The sequence below is a fragment of the Photinus pyralis genome, unplaced genomic scaffold (assembly GCF_008802855.1).
Source record: "Photinus pyralis isolate 1611_PpyrPB1 unplaced genomic scaffold, Ppyr1.3 Ppyr1.4_LG9, whole genome shotgun sequence".
NCBI classification, from domain to species: Eukaryota; Metazoa; Arthropoda; class Insecta; order Coleoptera; family Lampyridae; genus Photinus; species Photinus pyralis.
The window spans coordinates 20525304-20549939 of record NW_022170878.1 but is presented as its reverse complement, the minus strand read 5'-3'; the positions used below and the strand labels follow the sequence as shown (position 1 = coordinate 20549939).

Genomic DNA, 24636 nt, shown 5'->3' with positions numbered 1-24636 from the left:
GTCTGAAGGTTCGCCGCTAATTTCCTCTACGGTTACTCACAATGTATTCTTCGCCCACTTTACTAACCAACTACATAGCAGTTGGTATTACTGTACTACTGGGATTTCTCTCTGTTGTCATTCACTAGAAGCCCATTTGACAGCTATCCATCAAATCTGCATGCACTGATAATACATCATCATCGGAAGCAGAGACGACGTCACTAAAGGATCTTATGATCGTCATAACTGAAAAGTCTCCAAACACCGTTAAAGATCTGATGCAGAGGACTTTTGAAAAATCAGTAAAGGACATTTAAGGGATTTTATTAATATTGGTAATATTGGGTTTGGACTATTTGGTAAGAATCGTTCATCTTCAAATTGAGCTTTGAGCTTTGAGGAGACTTTAAAGTTCAAAAGAATCCTAGTAAATCTTTACAGACGCATAAAAACTGCAAGATCTATCCAAGACAAGCCTTTTGAACACTCTTAAATCGCAGTAATGATTTGCAGAAGCACTTAAAGATTTTAAAAGTTACCCTATCAGCTAATTAAAGGCTCCTTGTTCGTTTGCAAAACCCTTGACACCCTCTGAAGGGATTTTAATAATCATTCAAAGCGCTTGAAGATCCTTCAGAACCTTCAAAAAGTGTTCAAGGTCTTTTCGACCCCCTGAAGGCAAATGGAAGTCTGTTGAGACAATTAAAGCTTTTGCGAATGGACCTTTGGTAACTAATAAAGGTTTTTAAATAACTTTAAACCCTATTCAAGTTTTGTAAAAACCTAGCTAAAAACCTTTACAAGGTCATTCAAGAATAAATGATTTTTAATGGCTACAAAAGCATCTGGAAAAATTTTATAAACCCTTAAGAATCCACAAAGAGTTTTAGAAGGGTTTTAAGGATTTTTAATGGTCCGCTAATACTTTTAAAGCTCTCAATAATTCGGTAAAGCTCATAAAGCTCAATTAGTAAGAGATATCTCAAGGGTTATAGACGTTTAAAGGCTATTAAACAATTTATTGCTTAATAACCTGTAACAGCGTCTAAGAGTCTTCCAGAAACCTTTGGGCTGCGCGAGATTTTCCATTAAGCTTTTGCTTTAAGTACAACTGAAAACCTGTAAAAATTAAGCTTATCAACGTATTTATACTAAATAAGACCAAGCAATCCTTTTATTCCAAAACGGCATGTAGAAGCATCAAGTTAGAAATATTGAAGACTATACCCAATATAATTGCTGTAGGGTTTTCTAAAGTTCTTTACAATTCTACGCAAGAAATGGGTATTAAGAACGTTAAAAACAATTAAATCCAAATTCGAATCAGATGAGAATAGCTCTAGGGACTTCATTGATTACAAGGAAGAAAAAAGAGCTATTAAAAACCGTCCAGGATATGTACTACATACTTACTTTGCACATTTCACATTATAATAGTTTTAACCCTTACGACGACATCGGAGAATTTTATCTCCCTCATAATCGTCACCGGTATTTAAAATATTGCGCCAACATTTCACGGACATGAGACAGTATACTAAGACTGTTACGTAAGGGATGAAGGGGTATTTTTGTTTATGATTAAGAGCTCAGGCTCCTGCATTAGGACATGACCTGTCTCACCATAACAACAATTGAAGTATGTTCGTGGTTTGAGTTCAGTTGTCCGCCTTTGGCTAAGACATAACCTGTCTCATTATGATATACAGTTAGGGGTTTCGAGATCCATTCCATAACAGTTGTCATATAACATAAAAATTCAGGAGTCCTGATAAATACTTACATTTTCATTTGGGCGCAATGAGATGGTGGAAAAGTACCACTGCAAACAAATCAAACAAATGTACTACGCCCCCACATAAAGCTAACAAAAAGCTTCGACTCATCGTACCGGCCGATAACAAATATCGTAATTGAATTCCAAAGCCACCTTTCTGCGAATGGTTGAAATATAAAATACATGTGAAAGGTTATGTAGCACTCTTGATACGTAGTACACAAAATCTCCCTAAATACTTGGTATATTAATCTCAAATAAAAGTCACACATAATATACCTGAAACTATACAACAAATAGTGTTGGAATAGCCAAAAACAAAATTTGTCGACTGATGGTTTGAAGAAATTAAAAAATAACAAAAAGGGCTCTATTTTGGACAAAGAAATTGAAATCCAGCTGATATTAATATTAATATGGTTTAATTAATTATTTTATTTTTTTTAATCAATATTTTTTATTTGTATCAATCATTTTCGTATGCAGATGATACTTCTAGATACATGAGAAAGCATTACCTCTGCGCCATTTCTATAAAATAAACAAATCTACCTAGCCCTAGCTCTAAATACAGCCTCCAACGGTTACATTACTTTTTTATCAACCTTGCGCAATATTTTATAGGCCTTTCAAATTCAAATTTATAAAAGTAAACAGCCTAACAAATCGACAAGTAAGTAATACAAACCATTCACCCAATTACAAAGGAAAATAAAGGATACCTATACTTGCGAATCAAACACATACCACCAAAAGCTGGCTACGTTCTGCTGCCTCACTACGTTCCCCTTCTAGCGCAAGTAACAAGGCATGATGTGCACCCGATCGCGCACCTTCGTCCTTGTTTAATTTGAATTGCTTCACTTCCCGCGAAAACATTTCCAGTGGCGTACCATGCGATCCTCTTCTTTAATGAAATGTATAAAAGAGGGAATGATTCAAATTTTAAAACTGCCAGGATATTTTACACCACAATATATTTAGAAGTTTTGATAAAGTTTAAAAGCGTGTTTTAGTCTTTAAGGGACTCTAAAAAGTCTTTACAAAACCTTAAGAGTCTTTAAGGTTTTTTTAAAAGCCTTTAATAATAATAGTATTTATTCCATAGACATAAACTTTACCAAAGGTCTATTTCCAAAGGCCTTCTTTTCTCCTTTAGGGCATCTGAAAATCTGAAGCACTTTTTGAAGGGTCCCTAGGGTTTTTAAAGGCTTTGAATGGTTTTTAAATGCGCTAATGGATAATCCGTATATGTTCCGAAGATCTTTTAAGGGCCTCAAGACACATTTTAAGAACCTTTGAGTATAGGTACAAACCATTGGTAAACATTTAGCCTTTAAGCGTCAATCAGCTTCCAGCATGGGCTTCAATTAGTCTTGAAGAGCCCTCTAGAAGCGTTTAGAAGTGTAGGGTTTAAGACTCAAAGAGTCTTCCATTAGAAGAACTTAAATTAAACGTATAAACCGTGCTTTAGCGGCCACAACTTATTTGCACAATGCAGCGACAGTGTTTACTTGAATTATCAAAAAAAATTGATAAAGCGGTGAAAGGTCGAGGTGATAAGTTTCGGGAGAATTTAATCTCGCAGCATCACTCAGTGTGTGTAAAGTAATTTGTTTATTGAGTTACTCACGGTTGCGAAAATGAAAGCGGTTTTGGAAATCTGCTTCGTATTGCTGCTGGTGTCCCAGAGCGAATCGGCCTGTTTGTGGTCCAAAACGTACTGCAGCAAAATTAGGTGCGTGGACGTAAATGAGACGACTCTGGATGGGCAGTTGGCCGAGTTGTGGGACAAACCGCAGCCAAAGGCCGTGAACGGCTCCAGCGAGTGCTACATTTTCGAAATAATCCACTCGAAACTACCGACCTTGGAAAGACTAAGTATCGACGCCAAATATAACTGTGACGAAATTCGTCTGTCGTCGCTCGGACTGAGTTTCGTAAACCCAACGGTGTTAGCCCCATTTGCGAATCTCAAGCGGATCCGTGTGGATCATAACCGTTTAGCTTCGGCGGGGTTTCTCAAGTCTCTAGGTGATCTAGAGGAACTCTTCCTGCAATACAACCAGTTGGAAAGGATCGAAACTTCGGACATTGCGGATGTTTCCAAAATGAAGACGCTGGATTTGTCCTACAACAAGCTGTCCTCGATCGACTCAATCGTGTGCAAAATGGCAGCGCTGGAAACTTTAAAGCTGAGCGGTAATCAAATCGCGGCGTTGGGCGACTGTCTACAAAACTGTCGGGGCTTGGTCAATCTGCATTTGGGCGAGAATCGTATATCTGTAATTTCCAAGGATGCGTTGGCGAATTTGACGCGTCTTAGGCTTCTCGGGATGGGCGACAACAACGTGTCCGTAATCGAAGCTGGGGCGTTCACCAGCCTGTCGTCCTTGAAGACGCTATACTTGCGCAACAACAACTTGGTCAGCCTGCGGGTGGATTTGTTCGAAGGACTCACTCAGTTAAAGTATCTTATTTTAACCCACAACCCGATCCAGAATCTTGAGCCTGGCGTGTTTCAGAACTTGACGATGGTGTCAGAAATTTCACTGGCGGATAATGCGCTGTCCTCTTTGCGGAGTGGCAGCTTCAGAGGTTTGGAATCCGTGACGAGGTTGGACTTAGGGTCGTCGTCACTCACGGAAATCGAACCTAGCGCGTTTGCCGGCCTCCATCACTTAACGGAGCTTCAACTGTTCGAATCGGAGATATACAAGATTGACCCGGGGGCCTTTGAGGATCTACCCAATCTGGTGACACTCGATCTCGAAGGTAACCGGTTTCAACTGGTAACGGGCATTTTCGCGGGGTTGGCGAATTTAGAAAACCTACGCATAGAGGGCAACGTTTTTCACACTATCCCGACCGACGCTTTTAGCGGACTCACGCGGCTGCGCGAACTAATGCTACCCAACGTTGGAGTGAAACTAATGGAGGTGGGGGCGTTCCACGGGCTGCCTCAGCTGGAAGTGCTCAACTTGACCAACAACCATCTCGCGGTGATCGATAAGGATTGCTTGGTCGGTATGCCAAGCTTGCAGGTGTTGGATTTGAGCAACAATCGAATCAAGGAGATCTTGGCGGATTCGTTTTTTGAATTGCACGGGGTCAATCGACTTGAACTGGGCGGAAATAACATTACCACTTTGAAGGGGCACGTATTCGACGGTCTGCGCAATGTAACGGACTTAAACCTGTCGGGCCTTTCGATAGTGACGCTGGAATCGAACGCATTTTTCGGACTTACAAAGTTGAAAACCCTAAGCTTGAGAGGGAATCGAATTAGCGTACTTGAAAGGCGTACGTTTAATGGGTTGAGCTTGGACAGCCTCGATTTGAGCGGAAACGAACTTCGTAGTCTACCCGCGGGTGGGTTTCAGGGTGCGAGCATTTTCGCGCTTAATTTGAGCGACTTTGGACTACAAGCGATCGAGTCGAACGCCTTTGGAGGGTTGAGCATGTTACGGTCAATTGATATGGGCAACAATCACGTGAGCACTCTCCAAAATGGGACGTTTGAGGGATTGAGCTCGCTGTTACAGCTGGACTTGACTAATCTAGGTATCGAGACGATTGAACCTGGCGCATTTAGGGGGCTTGAGAGTCTGATGCAACTCAGCTTAAATGGAAATCCACTCAAGCAGCTAAAGGCACAGAGCTTCTCCGAGTTGAGCAAGCTAGTCCTATTAAACTTACCAGATGGATTGACATCGATCGAACCAAACACATTTGATGGACTTTCTCTATGCGGCCCAGTACTACGTTTGTCCAATGGGAACCTATCGACGGTGGAAGAAAACGTGTTCGCAGGACTATTCCTGGTGGAGATTCTCGTATTCGACAATATGACCATTGGAAGCATCAAGGCGAACGCATTTCGCGGCTTGGACGAGTTGTCTGCAATTTTTTTAAACAACAGCACGATTGGCATGATCGAGGAGAGAGCCTTTGCTAACATGGATCGTGTTAAGTTCATCGTAAACACAAATTTTCGACAAAACACCGATCGTGAGACTTCGTTTCATAATGGCCACTACTCATTTCGCAAAATGGGAATAAAGCAAATGGAGGCGGGCGCCTTTAAAAACATTCGCGCACACTCTGACAGAGATCTGACAGGCGCTCTGGAGTTGGCATTGAACCTAGACGACAACGAACTCGCGGAGATTTACGCCGATCACTTCCTCGGCATGGAACACATCGAAGAACTGTCGATTAGGAACAACCAACTAGTCTCAATAGCACACGGTGCGTTTTCCACCCTCACCTCACTGAAACGGCTTCGCTTACCCGACAATCATATCTTCATCTTAAAGGACGCGTTTATTGGACTGAGCAAACTGCACACTCTCGACTTGGACAACAACAATATCACATTTTTACCTCCCGACCTGTTCACTCCCCTAAAAGAGCTCCACCGCCTCAAACTTGGCAGTAACTACCTCACCGAACTGGCCGTTGGCAACTTCCCGGCAATTCCCCTTCGACTACTCGATCTTGGCAACAACAACATCAGCGAGGTCGAAAACGGAACCTTCGACGACATCAGGCCGTTGGACTTCCTCAACATGTCCTACAACAGCCTGGAAGACTTTGACATCGCGATCCTCTCCCCTCTACAGAAGCTCAAAACGTTTTGCATCGCCACGAACAACTTACGAGAGTTTGACGCCCTCCAGCTCGTCGACACCCTCCCCAAGCTGCAGACGATCGACCTGAACGATAACTCGATACCCTGCGATGATTTCTCCCACATTTTGACCGTGTTCAGGACGCACGGGCTCGAGTACGTGACCGCCGCGGAGAAGCTCTCATTGGGAAGCTACGACGGCGTGATTTGCGAGCCGAACCAAAAACCGAAGGTGCTCAACGCGACGAGCTACAAGGGTATGGCGAGGAAAGCGCGCGAGAAGCTGGAGAAGATAGGCGAACACTTCAAGACGATTAGGTCGGGTTTGAAGAAAGGCCTCGACGAGCGCGCGGCCGTCATTCAGGCCAAGCTGAGCGATTTGGTCCAGACGCTACAGAGCGCGGCGGGAAAGCGCGAGTCGGTGAGTCCCTTCCAGATCATCCTCATTATTGTCTGTGTCGTTATATGTATTGTGCAACTTGTTGGTGTCTACAAAAAGTGCCGAAACAGAAGGTGAGTGGTATCATCGCGGGTTAAGGGGTTGAGGACCTGGACCTACCAGAAAAGTAGGATGAAGATCGAAACTTATTACAGTGTTAGGTTATCGTAAACTTGCGAACATATTTTAAAATATTACGTTTTTAACCGGAAGTAATTTTTTTGTAAGTAGTGGATTCCCTTTATTAACATACTAACCACTATCACTACCACTACTAACCGCCCATTATCTATGAGAGTATGAAATTTATATGTGTAGATCATTAATTAATGCAATAAGTCAGTAAGTTGTTTCTCGTTAACTGAGAATTTTATTATAGCAATGAACAAAGGAAATGACAAATCATGGCCTTGAAAATATAATTTGACACCGCAAAAAATGGGCGCATTGACTTTTTATACTCTTAAAAATGTAATTTAACACCGCAAAAAATTGCTTCATTGACCTTGAATGACCTGAAGAATGCAATTAGCCACCACAAAAGATGAGGTCATTGCCCTTCTATGACCTTGATTTAATTTGATACCGCAAAAATGGGCTCTTTGTCCTTGGATGACCTCGAAAATGTATATCGACACCACATAAAAGCAGTCATTGACTTTGGATGTCCTTGAAACTGTAATTCGACAACACAAACATGGGGACATTGACCTTGGATGACATTGAAATTGTAATGTGAGGTTATTGACCTTTTAAATGTAAATTTAACACCCAAAAAAATGAAATATGTCAACTACAGCTTGTTCTCCGAGATTTACCGCGATGTACTTTCCTAGGTCGCCGTCCACGTGGCACGCGACTTAGCTTGACCTAAATCCCGAGGCCGTCGCCACGTGGCACGTCACCTCTATCTAGATAACAGACGACTGAATGCCGCCACCATTGCCGGCGACCCGCTACCGAGAATAGACGACCCACTACACACGGCCAATGCACCTTTGAGGACCACCATCGACCCCAGGCCGGTTATTGGCACATTGCCGTACCGAAACTCTCCTTTCGGTCCCTATCGCTTCAAAATAATGCCATTCGGAATAAGGAACGCTCCCGCTACATTTCAACGCTTCATCTATCGACTATAAAGCCAGCAGGTCAAGATCGGCGTCGTAGCATAGCTAGATGATATCATCATATTATCCCGAGATTTCGAAACTAATCGAGGGTCTTTTAAGGGACTTACTCAAGACGTTTGAGCAAATGTGCCAGTTCAAACTAAATCTGCGCAGATCGAAGTGCCACTTCGCCTGCCAACAAATCAAACACCTAGGGCATCACACGCAATTCGCGCAAGTGTCGCCAGGCCGCTCATTTGCGTATTAAAGAAGGACTCATCATGGTTTTGGTTGACAAAAACCTTCGAAAAACCAAAAACTCCCCTCACCACCGCAACTACTCCACCACCGAACGCGAGGCCCTTTCAGTAATACGGGCTGTGGATAAATTTCGTGGTTACGTAGAAGGAAGTGCCATAACACTGTCAACGGATCAACTGTGTAGCTCAGTGGTAGAGAGTTGGGCCGAAAGTCGGGTGTTCGAACCTGGGCTAAGGTAAGAATTTTTTATTTGTGGTAGAGATGGGAATTTCTTTGGATTAGTTTCGAACATTATGCCGGCTACTCCGAATTAGGTTTTCCGGCAGTTTTCCTAATTCTCAAGGTAAATACTGGAGTAGTATAGAACAACTTAAGACCTTCTGCAGGAGCACATCTAAAAAAGCAATGTGTGGGCCACTCTTTAATTGGGCAAAAGCCTGTTCAGGTCCAAAACAAGAGGGACAATGAATAAATAAATAAATAAATAAGTAAATAAATAAATAAATAAATGAATGAACGAACGAACGAACGAACGAACGAACGAACGAACGAACGAACGAACGAACGAGCGAGCGAGCGAACGAACGAACGGACGGACGGACGGACGGACGGACGGACGGACGACGGACGAACGAACGAACGAACGAACGAACGAACGAACGAACGAACGAACGAACGAATGAATGAATGAATGACTGAGTAAGTAAGTAAGTAAGTAAGTAAGTAGGTAAGTAAGTAGAACGGGGTGACTTTGATTCTACGAGGTGTCTTTGATAACTTATTAAATATTTGTTTCTGGAGCGTATGCAGCCCAAATAAGGAATCTGTTATGCTGGTTGTAGATACTCATTCTTAGTAAAGTAGTTTATTAACTGTTGCGCATGGCATTTGCACGAATTGTCACATGTTCATTCGCGGTAAAACCGTTGCGAAGTTTGTGTTTTATTTGGCCGTTTTCATATTGTGCTACTTAAATTAGATCCACAGGGTTTACGATAGCATTGCAGGTAATTCTGTCTATATTAGCTTAATCTATCTCTATCTGCGGGTTTCTCAAAGTTCTTAACCTGAGTTTGTTTTGCAATTACCTCATTTCAAGCAGCTGTTTTCTCCACCGGGGTCACTTTGATACCATTTTCGTGGTGACTTTGACTGTCTTATACTGTTTGTTTCTTGGGAAGCCTCAATCAGTTAATTGATTTCAGGCTTTTACCTCTATTTGCCTACTTGGGAAGGGAAAATGCCGCGTACGTATACACGAAAGGTAGGATCAAGAAGCTACAAAAATTTCTCTGAAGAAATTCTCGAACAAGCATTGCAGGAAATAGTAAACGGCAACTTGTCAATTAAAGCCGCTTCAAAGAAATTTAAAATATCGTACGGTACTTTGCACAATAAATACAATGCATGGAAATAAGCCAGGTGGTCAAACTGCGTTGTCGGCACTGGAGGAAAAAGCAATCGTGTCCTGTATTGTCAAATGTGCAGATTGGGGATTCCCTTTATCAACGCTGGATGTACAACTTTTCACTAAGAGTTATTTGGAAAGAACTGGAAGAACTATTTTAAAATTTAAAAACGGAATAAGTCCTGGAAATGACTGGGTGAAACTTTTTTTAGAAAGGCATGACCAACAGATCTCTGAACGTCTTGCTTCTAATATTTCTAGAGCTCGAGCAGGGGTTACAAAAGAAACAATAGAATCGTATTGTGATCATCTAAAAATAACTCTCGCAGATTGCCCCCCTTCAAATGTTTTTAATTATGACGAGACGAACGTTAGTGATGATCCTGGGAAAAGGAGATTGTTATACAGAAGAGGGACCAAGTATCCGGAGCAAATCGCGAATCACAGTAAATCCGCCACATCAATAATGATGTGCGGTGCTGCTGATGGAACGTTACTCCCTCCTTATGTAATTTATCGCAGCGAAAATATGTGGGATGCTTGGACCTTAGGAGGCCCACAGGGCGCTCCTTGTTGTAACCAAGGGTGTTGCTCAAGAGGGGCTAGATATAACCGAACAAAGAATGGGTGGATGGAGGTAACTTGCCTCATACAAGACGACTGAAGGGTAAAAAGGTTATGATTGGAGACAACTTGGCGTCCCACTTTTCAGACAAGGTTTTACAACTGTGTGAATTGAATAATATTGAATTTGCATGCCTTCCCAGTAATGCAACACATATATGCCAGCCTTTGGACGTGTCGTTTTTCAAACCCATGAAAGTCTCTTGGAGAAAGGTTTTGACCGAATTTAAAATGCGACATCCAAAGGTCACTGGTGTGCCTAAAGATCAGTTTCCGTCATTATTAAAAAGATGTTTGGAAATAATGGACATTACAGTTGCTAAAACTGAACACAAGTGTGGAGACAGTGAAGAAAGTGTAATCAAGAGAGTATTAAAAAATGGATTCGAGGCTTGTGGTATGGTTCCTTTCCAACCGAATAAAGTTTTGAATAAAATTACACCAGTTACCCATAATGCTGATGATGTAGAACCTCTCATTAACGATAGTCTTACAGACTATTTGAAGAATAAGAAGTCCGATATAGAAGTTACTAAACGGCGAAGTAAGAAAAAAATGAATGTTCAACCCGGGAAAAGTGTCAGCAGGCATGTAACAGCAGACTCAGACAGAAATTCCTCCGATAGTGAAGTGCCAGACAACGTTAGCACTGAAAGCGAAAGTGAATTTGAAAATGAAGACTCTACAGAGAATTTTGAATATGAGATGAATACACCATCGCTTACTGAATTGAATGTTGGTGCTTTTGTACTTGTGAAAATTTTGTCAGGAAAGCGAAAATGTACAAATTACGTATATGCTGGAAGGATCCAAGAAAAATTACCTTTTGATGAATTTGAAATCGTTGGACTTAAATTGCTGGATGAAAATCATAAACATTTTAAAATTGTAGAATCCGAAGTTTTTACAGCTCCTTTTGGTGACGTACTAGCAATTCTGGAAAATCCATCCACTGAAAAGGATAAGGATGGAATAACCAAGTGTACATTTCATTTTAGGGTTTCTGTCAGAGAACAATAAGATTTATTTTGTTTCTATTGTATACCTATTTTCTGTATTGTTGCTCCTGAAAAGTTTTTCACGCCAATAAAGTGCTACCTACTTCCATATTTGTGTATCGTATCTTAATTGTCGTGCGTATGGCAGGTATCAAAGTCACCCCAAAAATTCAAATTTAAAAATCTAAAAATTGGCTTGATCGATTTGAATTTGGGGTGACATTGATACTTCTATAGCTTTAATACGTCTGCTAACCCATTCTAAAGCGACGTATCAAAGTCACCCCACAACGGTGGGTGAGTTTGATATGGTACTTTTTATTTTATTTTTTACCAATTATCAACTGTACAAAAAGCAGTACTACCAATTTCGATTAAGACCATAATGCTGCATCTATTAGAAATTGTTCCACATTTTTAAAATCACTCATTCAAAAGATATGCGAGAAAATAGAGAAAAAATGATCAAAGTCACCCCATTCTACGGTAATAATAATAATAATAATTAATAAGTAAGTATGTAAGTAAGTAAAATAAATAAATAAATAAATAAAAATAAATAAAATAAATAAATAAAAATAAATAAATAAATAAATAAATAAATAAATAAATAAATAAATAAATAAATAAATAAATAAATAAATAAATAAATAAATAAATAAATAAATAAACAAAGGCACCCATTTACCAACACGGGGACCGGTATAAGCGGTAAACTCATGCCACGGAGAGACGGGCCTGCAAGCCATTTTGCAAACGAGATAGGTCGAGACACCAGGAAAACCAATACCACGCATCGGCCCTAGTAGCCTACCAAGGAAACGAGAACACCACACCAGTACTATCAATCAGAAGACGGGACAGACTACGAAAAACGAAAATAAAGTCTGCTAGAAATGGGAGACGCCTTAAATCCAATTCAACGTCAGAGGCGGCACATAACTTCACTCTAGGCAAATGTTAATCACAATTTACCTTATTTATGCGGCGTCTAAATCTACCCTCCGTGCGGTTCAACTTTGGACAACTCTCTATTTTGGGAGTTTGTGGAATCGAAACAAAACTGTGTCGTTTAACCTAAATTTCCACGAATTCCCGAAGTTGTACAATTCGAGTGATCGAGTTGATTTGAACCATACTAAGTGCACACACAGTTATTTATTGAGGGAGTTTAAGTAGTCAGCCATATTGGATTATGACATATCCTACACATCTCCATTGGCAAAGACCAGAATAACAATTATAAGTAGTCTTCACCAACAGCGACGTGTAAACTTTGCCACGCAACTACATGGCGGCAATTGCATGTGAGGTTACCTTCTAAAAGGCGATTAAGATGCTAGTTTATTTATCCGAAACCTATAACACGATTTAGCACCAGGGCCCACCATAACTCCCAATTAAAGAATTAATAGTGGCATGCTGAAATTTCCCTTTCCCCTTACGCCAACCGAAAAAAGGATTGCCTCGCTTTAAAATTGCATTGCAAGCGAAAAGCTAAATAAACGCTTACACGCAATTTCATTGCTCTTTATACTGTAGCGAGATTTGTACAAATTGATATACACACACATCGTGACGTAATTCAGCGCCTTTCCTCCGAGGGAGGCGTAATATCTGCGAGCCGTGTTAAAAATCATACCAAGGATACAACGGAGTCGCATTTACATGCGAATTATTACATCCTGGAAGGGAAACGTGTCCCAAAGTTTACATATATCCGACATTTTCGTCGAGCGACCACGTGTTTTCACTATCATTCTTCTTGTTCTTGAAATGGAACGTGACCGTAATGCGTCTTTTTCCGTTCTCTCGAATTTCGCACCTCTGAGGGGAATTAAATTTGTTGCGTTCGCACGCCGTTCGTTTCGTGCATAGTAAAATATTTACCTTTTAATAGGCTAGAAGAGTCTGATGAATCTGCCGCAAGGGAGAAGTCTAGAAAATTGCAATTGGTTAGCGTTCGTGCGACAACCGCGGTTGCTTCAACCCCTAACAAACATATAGAGGATCCTTTCGTGATCCTTCACGATTCAAGGTCCGATACCGTGCAATAACAAAATCACGGACACCTATGAATCGAAACCATTTTCCGCAAAATGACGATCCTAAAGATTCAGTTGTATTCAGTCTAAAAATATTTTTTTCCTTTTACTTTTGGTTAAAAGCCGTTGCTAACAACTGAGCTCTTAGAAACTAATAAAAACCAAAGGTAAAAACCGGAAGAAGAAGATTTCTTTTACTTTGGAAAGGGTGTTTCGCTAAATACTGCGAGCAGGAGGCTGCAAGCTAGCTGGTTCGCGACGGTTGTAAAGTTTCTTTAAGCGTTCGGCCCTATTTGAGTTATTGAAAATGCAGTTCGTCATTTGCATAATATTTCTGTCCAGAAGAAAGTTAACTGAAGTTACAAAGTGTTGCCCGTATTCGTAAATGGTCCCAGCAAACACACTTTACGTTTAAAAACGGTTTTAAATCGCTTTGAAAAGATAAATTCGGTATTGGTAGTATGGTATAAGTTTTTGTGTAGACCGATTTTATACCTACGTTTAAAATACGATTTTTATTCATTTATGTTATGCATATATAAACGATAGAGTTCACTTTGTACGTTGATAATACGTATATAAATAGCCGTTTTTTAGCATTCGTTTTATAAACGTATATAACACTATTTTAATATACGCATGTACGCATATAAGTCGTATATCAATGGGAAATAATAAACGCAATAATATTCCTACAAGAATACAGAAACATCCGCCGGACATTTATGCGTATTATATACGTAAGGTTTTAGTCTACAATAAACGCTTTTTATACGGAACTGTGTTGCTAGGGGTTAGTCAAGTTGAAGTAAAGGAAGCAAGGTTCTTTTATTATCAAAGTTAAAAGTTTGTACCCTCTGAAAAGCAACCGGCAATTCGTAATATTATTATTTATCAAGTTAATGTCGTTTGTCACCAAGATTTATAAAGTTCTGATGCTGTCAGCAAGGGCTTTTGTGTGTTTTTGATAAGTGGTCTTGAATATCTCAAACCATTCCCGACCAAATTTTTATTTCAAATTATCGACCGCCTGCGTGCGGAGCAACTTGTTTAAATAAGCTTTGTAAGCTTGTCTTTCTTCCAGGAACTATGTTTTTGTTTTCGGAAAATGCAGGAGGTCAACGAGTCTCACAAATTATTAATTGGGGTCAATATAGGGACCTTTCTTTGTAGCCTTTGTGCCTGGATAAATTAAAAAAAATCCTGTTTTAATTTTGATTTATTTGAGCTAGCTAGGCATGGTGTATACCTAAAAAATCGACCCTTATAGGTTCTGAACTGGTTTAAAAACTCTTGAAGCATTTAAAGCCCCTTAGGGGTCCTCAAGACTCTTAAAAGTTCCGCTTGCAACAGAAAATTTTAAGGTTTCTAAAACCATGAGGAAACCGTTGGAAGCTCATGGTGAGTGTTGGCGTCTGTTTAATACGGTTACTGTTTTCAAAGATCTCTAAGCACTTACGAGAGGTCTAAAAGGCTCTGAAGCTCTTAAGGTCCTTCAAACCTTCTTCACGAGCATACATACCAAGTGCCCTGAAGGCCCGATAAAACTCTTGGAGGTCACTAGATGCATTCAGAGACCTTTAGATCTTAAAGATAAAACATTTAAAGCCTCATGAAATGTCTTTAAAGGCTCAGGCTCAATGACCCTTAAGTGCTTTTAGACAGTCGTCCAGAGTAATGCTATGGAAGATGTTAAAACTCTTCACGACCACTTCAGTCTACACGTAAGAGAACTTAAATGTTCTTACAATCTCTTTTAGTCCCTTAAGAGCCCCTAAAATCTCCCTCATGGTGTGAAAGGGTAATCTAAATAAACGTTCTGAAAGACCTTTGGGCATCTTTGGAAACGCTTAGAGAATCTTAAAGATCCTCAACTATTAATAAACACCTTTAATGGCTCGATCTTTAAAGGTTTTAAATATTTAGGAGACTCAAAGGGATTCGTAACTACCATATACGCTTTAAAAGCTGGACAGTCAAGAGAGGGAAGAACGCGCATAAAATCTGTTGTAAGATCCTATGAAGCCCTTAGAAGCTCTTGAAGACAATTGGAGCTTTGAAGTCGTGAAGGTCTTGAGGTCTTGAAGTCTTGAAGTCTTGAAGTCCGCTTTTTTTTACGACGTTTGAAATGTAGGGCTCCTAGCTTTAAGGTTTTATCGTTGGGATCTTGGGACATCGATTTTAAGACTATGAGGTTATAGAATCTTAGAAACAGTACAGTTAAGTATACGATATTTGGATTTTCGAATGCTCAGATTCAGGTAACTAGGGCACCAGGAACCTAGAAAATGGAGAATTTGGTGTCCAAAGATACAGCGACCTGTATTGTTATTTATTGACCCTTGAAACTTGAAGTAAAGTAATCTTGAGCCCTTGCGCTTTTGGATCCTCGATCTTAAGATTGTGGGATCTTATGATGTTACTATTTTATATCAATAAAATCTTAAGGTTCGCCTTTTTAGCATCATCTTAGGATTTCGGGGTGTCTAAATACCGGGATTTCAGGACCTCAGACTGTCTGGATCTTTGAACCTTAGAAGCTTAAGGATTTAGAACTCTACGGCTTGCCTTGAAATCTTAGTATCTCAAGAACGTTGGTAATTAGCCATTTAGGATCCTAGACCCCTAACATATTTAGGCACTTTCGTATCAGAATTTTAGGAACTGGAACCTTGAGGTATTGCAATTTTGAGATTTTGGGATCATGGGCGCTCATTGATTTCAGAAATTCTGTATTTGGGGATGTCAGGATTTTAGTATCTTGCGATTTTGGTTTTTGGGATCTTAGAATTTCGGAATCCTAGAGTCTCATGAGCTACTTGGTTTTTCTTTATCTGGAAGAAAAGGGATCATGAGATTTGGTGATCGTAAGGTTTAGACATTGAGTTAGAAATATCTCAATGGGTTTAGAACATTGGCTTGGTAACCTTTTCGGAATCTTAACGGATTAGGCGCTAGTCTCTTGAGATTATGATTTATTAGGATCTCTAATTTAGTGGTTTGTGGTATTGACCTGTCCAAAGATTTTATATCCAATTTAACTCTTTGCTCATTAAAGAACTTCAAATCAGTCTATGGGAATCTGGCGGAAACCTTTGTTGCCAGGTAGGGATTTTGACGCAAACGATGGGGGCCATAAATTGAAGCTATGTATCTAATCTGCCAAGTGCAAACATTTGTCTTGTAAATATTGGCAAAAGGTGAGCATTACCGGAATACTACCTGCAATCCGAATCAGTTGGCATGCGAAAATGGTCGCAATCGAAGGGAGGACTCTGCAGTACATCGCACTTTCAGCAGGTGAGATCCACCCTCTTTGGTATCTACTAATGCGTTGTTGTAGGTTCTCTAAGTGCTCTCTCTTGCGGTTTCCACCTCGGATGGCCGGGTCCTTATCTGCAACAGTTGGTCGAGGAGGACTCCGCGTTTCCGGTAACTGACAGCGAAGGTTCCTGGATTGCGATATCGTTCCTGATTGGCGCCTTCTGCGGGTCCGGTTTGTGCGTTGCGCTTCTGGACTGGGCCGGTCGGAGAAGACTCGTCATATTCACCAATTTTCCATTTGTCGCGTCTTGGTTGATGGTGGCGTTTGCGGGAAGCTGGTGGGAGCTGTGCGCGGCTCGGTTTGTGGCGGGACTGTCCGACGGTATGGTTTTTTGTGCGGTACCCCTGTACTTCAGCGAAGTGGCCGATGCTAAAGTTAGGGGTCTCTTCGTGTCGGGTTTGATAGTGATGCACCTGACGGGCGTTCTTTTTATGGCAGTAGTGGGGTCGTTCTTGCCAATGAAGAGTGTCGCTTTATTCTGCGTCTCAGTCCCGCTGATTGTGTTCCTTACATTTCTGTGGTTGCCCGAAACTCCTCACTATTACGTGGTACGAGGCGACCTGGAGAATGCCAGGCGAAGTCTGAGAAAACTAACCGCTAAGGTTGATGTGGAGCCGGAGATTGGTCACATTTTGGAAACCATGGACGACTGCGACGGTTCCAAAGGTAAATTGCTAAATTTTATTAGCAACGGAAACAGTCGACGTGGCATTGTCATTCTGTTGCTGATACGTACAGTGCAACAATTCAGTGGTTACGTCGCCTTCGTGTTTTACCTGCCAGCCATTCTTACGGAAGCCAGTGATTTTGTTTCTCCAGTCATATCCACCTCTATTTATTACACCTTGCAAATGACGTTTGCCCTAATTTCGATGGTAACCATTGATAGGGTTGGTCGAAAACCAATTCTAGTTTTCTCAGTTGCTAGCGTAACCCTTTCACTGTCAGTGGTGGGGGTGTATTTTTTGGTTCAAGGTTATGGCTACGTTAACCTAAAGGATTACTCCTGGATACCGCTCTTGGGACTTTTCCTGTTCATTAGCGGTTACAGTTCCGGGCTGCATTCTATACCCGTGCTGCTCGTGGGGGAGATATTTCCAATTGGAGTAAAAGTGCTAGCAATCACTCTATTCGATATGTACTATAGCATAGTTTCGAGCATTGCGTCGAAATTTTTCCAGTACACCAAGGACGAGTTTGGGATGTACGTTCCCTTTTTAACATTTGCCTGTTGTTGCGCTTGTGGTTTACCGTTTATCGTGCATTTTCTACCCGAAACCAAAAACAAAACGCTTGAAGAAATTCAAATTGAGGGGAAACTAAAGATAAAAGCATGACATGTAACAAATATACTATTTACACTTATTTACCTAATAAAGTATTTTTAATTAATATGACACACTTTTCTACAACGCTACTAACAGTCACTTTTAGGACACCCTCTATGTGAATGGTTTGCTATTGAGGTGTCGTAATTTGTAAAAAATCATATGGTGATATTATACAGTTAAAACTACATACATTTTTTGGAAGCTGGGGGTAACTCTTTTACACCCCATGTGTATAATATTTTGGCGCATTTTTCGGAAGCTGTTACAGTCCTTGTACTTCTACTCTCTCGTGTGACACGAACCATCGTTCTCGAATGCTTTTAGAGACATTTAAGGGCCCTTACATGTCTTAATAGTGATTTAGGAGTCTGCTTTGAAGATACCTTTATGACACTTTTAGTGATTGTTTAAGACATTTAAAAGAGCCGCAAACAGTTCAAGGGGATTTTACACGTCTTTATATATTATTAATCTTCGAGACCTTTAAGCGACTCTAAATGCATGTAAGAATCTTTAAGCGCCTCCAGCAGCTTCTTCTAACTTTCAAAGGCCCCCAAAACTCCACTACGGTCTGCTAAAAACCTTTAGAGTCCTTTAAAACCTTTAAAAATTTTAATTACCTTCAAAGAGGTCTCAAGGTTTTATAGAAGCTAGCTCTTTAAGAATCTTTGATAAAGCCTAGCCTTTAAGAGGCTGTATAAGTTATTAAATGGTTTTAAGGGTTTTCAGAGTGCTTAAGAATTTCATCCGAAAGTCTCAAAGGTCTCATTGTCTTCCGGAACTTCTTACACCACTTTTGATGCTATCTTCTCTTTAAATGCGTCCTTTGAGATCTTAAAAAAACACCCTTAAGGGACTTAGCTAAGTGCATTTGGAGTCTTTGAGGGTCATTAAGAGACTGGAAAAATCTTTTTGGGCCCTTAAAAACCAATAAACATTACGATAAATCTCTAAAGGTTTTCAATAGTCTCATGGGGATGGGTCTTATAGGCGCTTTAAAAGCCTTTAAGAGTATTTAAATCCTTTAAGAGTATTTAAATCCTCCAATGGCCACCAAGTATCTTAAAGAGTCTCAAGAAGGCTCCAAGGGCTGTGTAGACTTTATTGTCTTTGGTCTTTCCTGAGTCCTTAAAAGCCTTTGCAATCGTGTATGGTCCTCTAAAATCGTTTAAGAGTCGTTAAGGATTACAAAATGATTCCAAAAGCATCTAAGAATCCCAAAGGTCTCCCAAAGTATTCGATAACTTCTATTCTATTTCCTCCGAAACTGCCTACTCTGAGTGCATTTTGGGATCTCAGAGAGTCTTTAAAGATCCCGTTTTAGGTATTATCAATATTTGAGATCCTTAAGAGTGCATTTATGAGTCTTTAAAGTCTTTTGTCTTCAAAGTCCTCGAAAAGCTTTAGGAGTCCTTAAAAAGAGTTTTGTTGACCTCCAAAGATCTGCAAGAGTCCCAATGAGGCTCCATGGGCCTTCGAGGTTTCAATACCCTTTAAATTGATTCGATTCATTAAAAGTCTTTGAAAGTCCTTAACGGCCTTGAGTTTAGCCTTAGCCTTTAAGAGATTTTCTTTAAAACGTTTAAAAGCTTTTATGGGTTTCAACAATTCTTTAGGAGCCTTTAAAGATCGCAAATGGCCTTCGAAGCTTTTAGAGCCCTTTCTCTCTTCAAGTTCCTCGTTAAATTTCGAAACTGGGAGCTTTAGCCTCTTTAAGGGTCTTCAACGAATTTTAAAAGCTCTATGAGCTTCTTTAAGGGTCTTGTTAGGTACTGTCGATCGTAAGGAAGATCTGTTGGGAGTCTTCGAAAGACAAGATTCCTCAAGCTTCCAAAAGTCCACTACAGTCTTACAAAAGCTTTTAGAGTCTTTAAGATCCCTTACATGTTTCCATTTCAAAGCGTCTCCCACAATCCTACAGTACCCCCTAAAGTGTTTTAGATTCTTTTAAAAGCCAATCTGAGCGCTGAGAGTGTCCCCAAAGTATTAAATAGCCCTTAGACCATTTACGAACTGAAGGAGCATCTAAGGGTCTTTGGGAGCCTTTAAGAGTCTCACGCGCTGTTTTTAACAGCCTTTGGAAGGCTTCAAGGGTATCAGTTTTCTGAAAGTTGTCTTCAGCCTTTAAAAACCCTCAAGAGCCCTCATGGGCCAAAATTCTTTAAGCCGCAGAAAGCTTCCAAAAGTCTCTCAGAGTTTCTCAGAAGTTTGAGACCTTTATTAGATTCTATGTACTCTTTCGACGCTGAGCGTAAAAGCTTTCTAGGTCCTTAAAGGCTCTTTAAAAACCTGAAGACTCCCTTTAATATCCTCAACTTTAGGCACTTGTTGTTTAAGGATCCCATCTCTTTTAAAAGATTTTAAAATTTGATTTTTAAATGTTTAAGGACATGTGGAGGTGGTCAAGAGCCTTTAAAGAACCATAATATGCTTTAAGGATATGTAGCCTTTAAAAGGTTTTATGAATGCTTTAATACTTATTAAAAGCATTATGTGTCTCATTAAGAACTTTTAAAAGCCTCACTGACTTTCCGAGCCTTGTAGAACCTTTTTTGAGGCTTGAAGAGCTTATGAGTTTTTGATGCAGCTCGACACTCCACTTTCGACGGACAGTGTAGACTATCCGATCAAAAACCAAATCAAAGATCCCTAAATATCTTGGGAATTTCTCAAAACTGGTGTGTTTTCAAGCGCCTGTGTCTAGAATCTTCCATTTTCTCCAGAGATGGCTACATGGTACAAATTGAAAAGTGGCTTAAGTTCCACTACAAAGATCTTTTTCTATCCATTAAAGGCGTTGGAATGAACACTTTGTTCAAATAAACCAAAGGTCCCAAGGACGTAAGTGATTCTGATAGGTTAAAGATTTGTTGCACCGTATACAACTTATCACCATCTCACCTATGTAAATTCATCGCAATTGTCACACTAAATTAGGCTGTCGTAAAAGCGTAATCCACGTATCTTATCTTTTCGCCTCAAACATTACCAAGATAGCTCACTTTTCGTCCCGAAATGGTCGCGATCAGAGGCAAGGCGCTGCAGTACGTCGCACTATGCTCAGGTAAGGCTCTCCATTCTAGGGGTACGCTCACTCACACGCGCTTTTAGGTACGCTCACGGCGCTCTCGTGCGGTTTCCACTTGGGATGGTCAGCGCCTTACGTGCCTCAGTTGGTCAGGGACGGGGCAACGATTCCTGTGTCGGACGGCGAGGGCTCCTGGATCGCGATATCGTTCCTGATCGGCGCTTTCTGCGGATCGGGATTGTCGGGTTTGCTGCTGGATCGGGTGGGACGTAGAAAGCTGATCATTTTCACGAGTCTGCCTTTCGTCGTGTCGTGGTTGATGGTGGCGTTCGCGACGAGCATCTGGGAGCTGTGTCTTGCGCGATTTATCGCCGGACTGCCCGATGGGGTTGTCTTCTGCGCGGTACCGCTGTACTTTGCCGAGATCGCCGACGCCGAAGTGCGTGGACTGTTCATGTCGGCTCTAACCTTCATGCAGCTGGTGGGTGTTCTTCTGATGGGCGTCGTCGGGCCGCACTTGCCTATGAAGAGCGTCGCGTTGTACTGCCTTTGCGTTCCTGTAGTTATATTCGCGACGTTTTTGTTTCTTCCGGAAGCTCCCCACTATTACGTGGTGCGAGGCGAACTGGAACGTGCCAGGGAGAGCTTGCGAAAGTTCACTGGTGCTGAGAACGTGGAGGAACATCTAGGATCCATTTTGGAGACAGTGGTCGAGTGTGACAACTCCAAAGGCACCTTAACTAACTTCTTGACCAACGAGAAGAGCAGGAGAGGCATTCTGGTTCTGCTGGTGCTAAGAGGCGTGGAACAATTCAGTGGGTATATCGCCTTTGTGTTTTATTTGCCCGCCATTCTGGAGGACGCCAAGGATTTTGTGTCGCCCACCACATCTACCGCCATTTACTATAGCCTGCAAATATTTGTTGCTTTAGTAGCAATGGTGATCATCGACAAAGTTGGCCGAAAGCCTCTGTTGCTTATTTCGGTAACCATCGTGAGTATCTCACTGTCATTGGTTGGGGCGTACTTCACGCTACAGAATCTATCTGGCATCGACTTAAAAGACTACTCCTGGATACCACTCGCAGGTCTCTTACTGTTTATAGTAGGATACAGCGCAGGGCTACACTGCATTCCGCTGCTGTTGCTAGGCGAGTTGTTCCCAATTGGAGTCAAGGTCCTAGCAATGTCTTTATTCGACATGTATTATTGTCTAATATCAAGTCTCGCGTCAAAGTTCTTCCAGTACACCAAGGACGAGTTTGGCATGCACGTTCCTTTCCTAACGTTTGCCGTTTGTTGCATTTGTGGTGTACCGTTTACTATTTACTTTGTGTCTGAGACCAAGGACAAAACCCTAGAAGAAATTCAAATGGAATCAAAGTCAAAAGCAAAGGTCTAAATGAGCATGTGATATTACCCAATAAGAGAGTTTTAATAAATGACAATTAATTGCTACCTTCTAAGCTTTGATAATCACAAACCAAAGAGAGGGGTAAAGCCGGTTCCAAACCAGTATACTGTCTCAACAGCAAAGGAATTTGATGGCCACGGTAGAGAAACCCCTCCAGTACTATCCCACTTTCGGTTAACAAAATGAGCACACAGGAAATGTTTACTTCGAAATGTAGGGGGTTAATTCCGCTTTGTCGCTTTACTTTGTACTTTACATTTGTCCATCAACTTGAACTCTAAAATCGCCTTGTCTCCGAGTTCCTCCAACCTGGGCGTTGGAATCTTGCAATCCCGGAGATTTACTAGTGTTCCGGATTTTGGATATCTCTGGTGAAAGATTCCTGCAGTTGTATCTATAGCTCTGGAACCCAAAGGATTCAAGGTGTAGGTCTCGGGCTTTCAAAAACATTTAGTCTACGGGACGATTAAGCAGATCTGTTCGAAAACGTGGTCCAGTTCGTGGCACACGATGTGTTTTACCATAAAAATGCAGTTTTGAAGAGGGACTAACGCAGTGGTATAAAAGGGATAAAAAATAGGGAAGGAAACGAAAGGGGAGTGAAAGAGGAGGAGAAGTGATAACTATATACAACAGGGACGGAATGTGGGAGCTAAAAAATAAAATAGCAAATATGCTAGATGAAAGGGGGTAGAGGCTAGTATTGTAGAGAGATTTAAATGTCAGAACAGGGAATAGAGCAAAATGAGAAACACAAGAGGAGTCAGGCACGGGCCATTACATATGCACGGAACGAAGAGGGAGGTCGGTAATTAATTACATACTATAGTAAAAGAAGAAATATTGGAAGAAATAGAAGAATACAAAGTAGGAACAAGGATGGAATCGGATCACTAGCCAATGGAAATAAATCTAAAAAGGATTATAAAAAGGATAAAAAATTGGAAACATCCAAATACGAAGGGAGATACAATTATGGACAAAGGATACTTATAAAATGATACTATAGGAACAGAAAGAAGGAATAGGAGAAAGTACAGGGGAGTGAAAAACCATGAAACAAAGTATTAAAGGGGCAATAAACTGGATACAGTTAAAGGAAGGGGAAAGAGGAGATGAAAGGAGTTGTGGTTTGTAAGCGAGAAAGAAAGAAATGGAAAGCTAGAGCAGACGGAGTTAAGAGAACAGAAAAGTTACAAAAGAAAATGTAAGGGAAATATAACGAAAAGGAGTACAAATGTATCAGGGAAATAAAAACAAAGAAGGACTTTTGGAAGATGATATACAGAGAAAAAGAGAAAAACATTGAGCACCAATTAAAGAAACTGAAGAACTGAAGGAGTTATATGGAGAGACAAGAAGGAGAGTAAGGATAGAAGGGAAGGAGTCTGAAGTGTTTTGGATATATAAAGATCTGGGACAAGGCCTAACCTTATTTAATTTCTACATAAGGGATGTGGTAAAATATTAACACAGGTTCAAAGTGGAGGGATCGCAGTGGAAAGAAGATGGCAACAGATGAAAAGCAAACGAAGGAAATGATAGGAAATTTGGAGAGCTGCTGGGAAAAGGAATGGAATTAAAAAATCGAATATGCTGAGGTAGATTAGAAGTGGAGGAAAGAAAGAATAGAGGAAGTAAGAGAATTTACACCTTCAGGATACTGAATAAGGGAATTAAAAAAAAGGAGAACTGGCGCTGACACCGACGTGGGGAAAGGGAGCGAGAATATTTAAAAATCAGTTCGGCATATTTTGATGCAATGATGAGAGGAGTGGTGATTGATGAAACGGAGGTATGGAGCTGGAAGGAATGGGATGAACTAGAAGGAATACGCAGAGGGTACTACAAATACCAATTTGGGACTAAACGAAATGGCACCACATTACATATTATAGGAGGAAGTAAAAATGGAGAGGATAAGGACAGAGTTGGAATGTAGGGCGGCAAGGTTCGAGGAAAGAAGTCAAAGAGGGAGTTCATTGACGAAAGAAGGTTTATAGACGAGAATGAACACAAAAGGGATTTGGTGGGAACAAAGAAAAAATATTGTAAAAGAAACGGGTTTGGGTGGACAGAGGTTAAAAAGAGGAGAGAAATAGGGGAAAGGATGGAAAAACTTGAAACAAAGGAGAAAGGTATACAAATAGAGGGAGATAATCGAAAACCCACGAGGAAGCAGATAGTACAAGGGGCTGATAATGTAGGGGTGCCGAAATACCTAAGGGAGGGAAGGAAAGCTATCAAACTAATAGCAAG

General features: G+C 40.8%; 3 protein-coding genes across 3 annotated transcripts; all 3 read left to right on the top strand.

The window, feature by feature from the left end:
* The first annotated feature begins 3354 nt into the window (after positions 1–3354).
* Positions 3355–7254, top strand: LOC116180493 (protein artichoke-like). The gene has a single exon (XM_031500495.1). The coding sequence runs from the start codon at positions 3403–3405 to the stop codon at positions 6907–6909; it is 3507 nt and encodes a 1168-aa protein (XP_031356355.1). The 5' UTR covers positions 3355–3402; the 3' UTR covers positions 6910–7254.
* Positions 7255–16528: 9274 nt separating this feature from the next.
* On the top strand, positions 16529–17941 carry LOC116180061 (facilitated trehalose transporter Tret1-like). The gene is made up of 2 exons (XM_031499890.1): positions 16529–16579; positions 16623–17941. The coding sequence occupies exons 1-2, from the start codon at positions 16531–16533 to the stop codon at positions 17939–17941; spliced, it is 1368 nt and encodes a 455-aa protein (XP_031355750.1). The 5' UTR covers positions 16529–16530.
* Positions 17942–20950: 3009 nt separating this feature from the next.
* On the top strand, positions 20951–22387 carry LOC116180060 (facilitated trehalose transporter Tret1-like). Its single transcript, XM_031499889.1, has 2 exons — positions 20951–20999; positions 21047–22387. The coding sequence occupies exons 1-2, from the start codon at positions 20951–20953 to the stop codon at positions 22363–22365; spliced, it is 1368 nt and encodes a 455-aa protein (XP_031355749.1). The 3' UTR covers positions 22366–22387.
* Positions 22388–24636: the final 2249 nt, after the last annotated feature.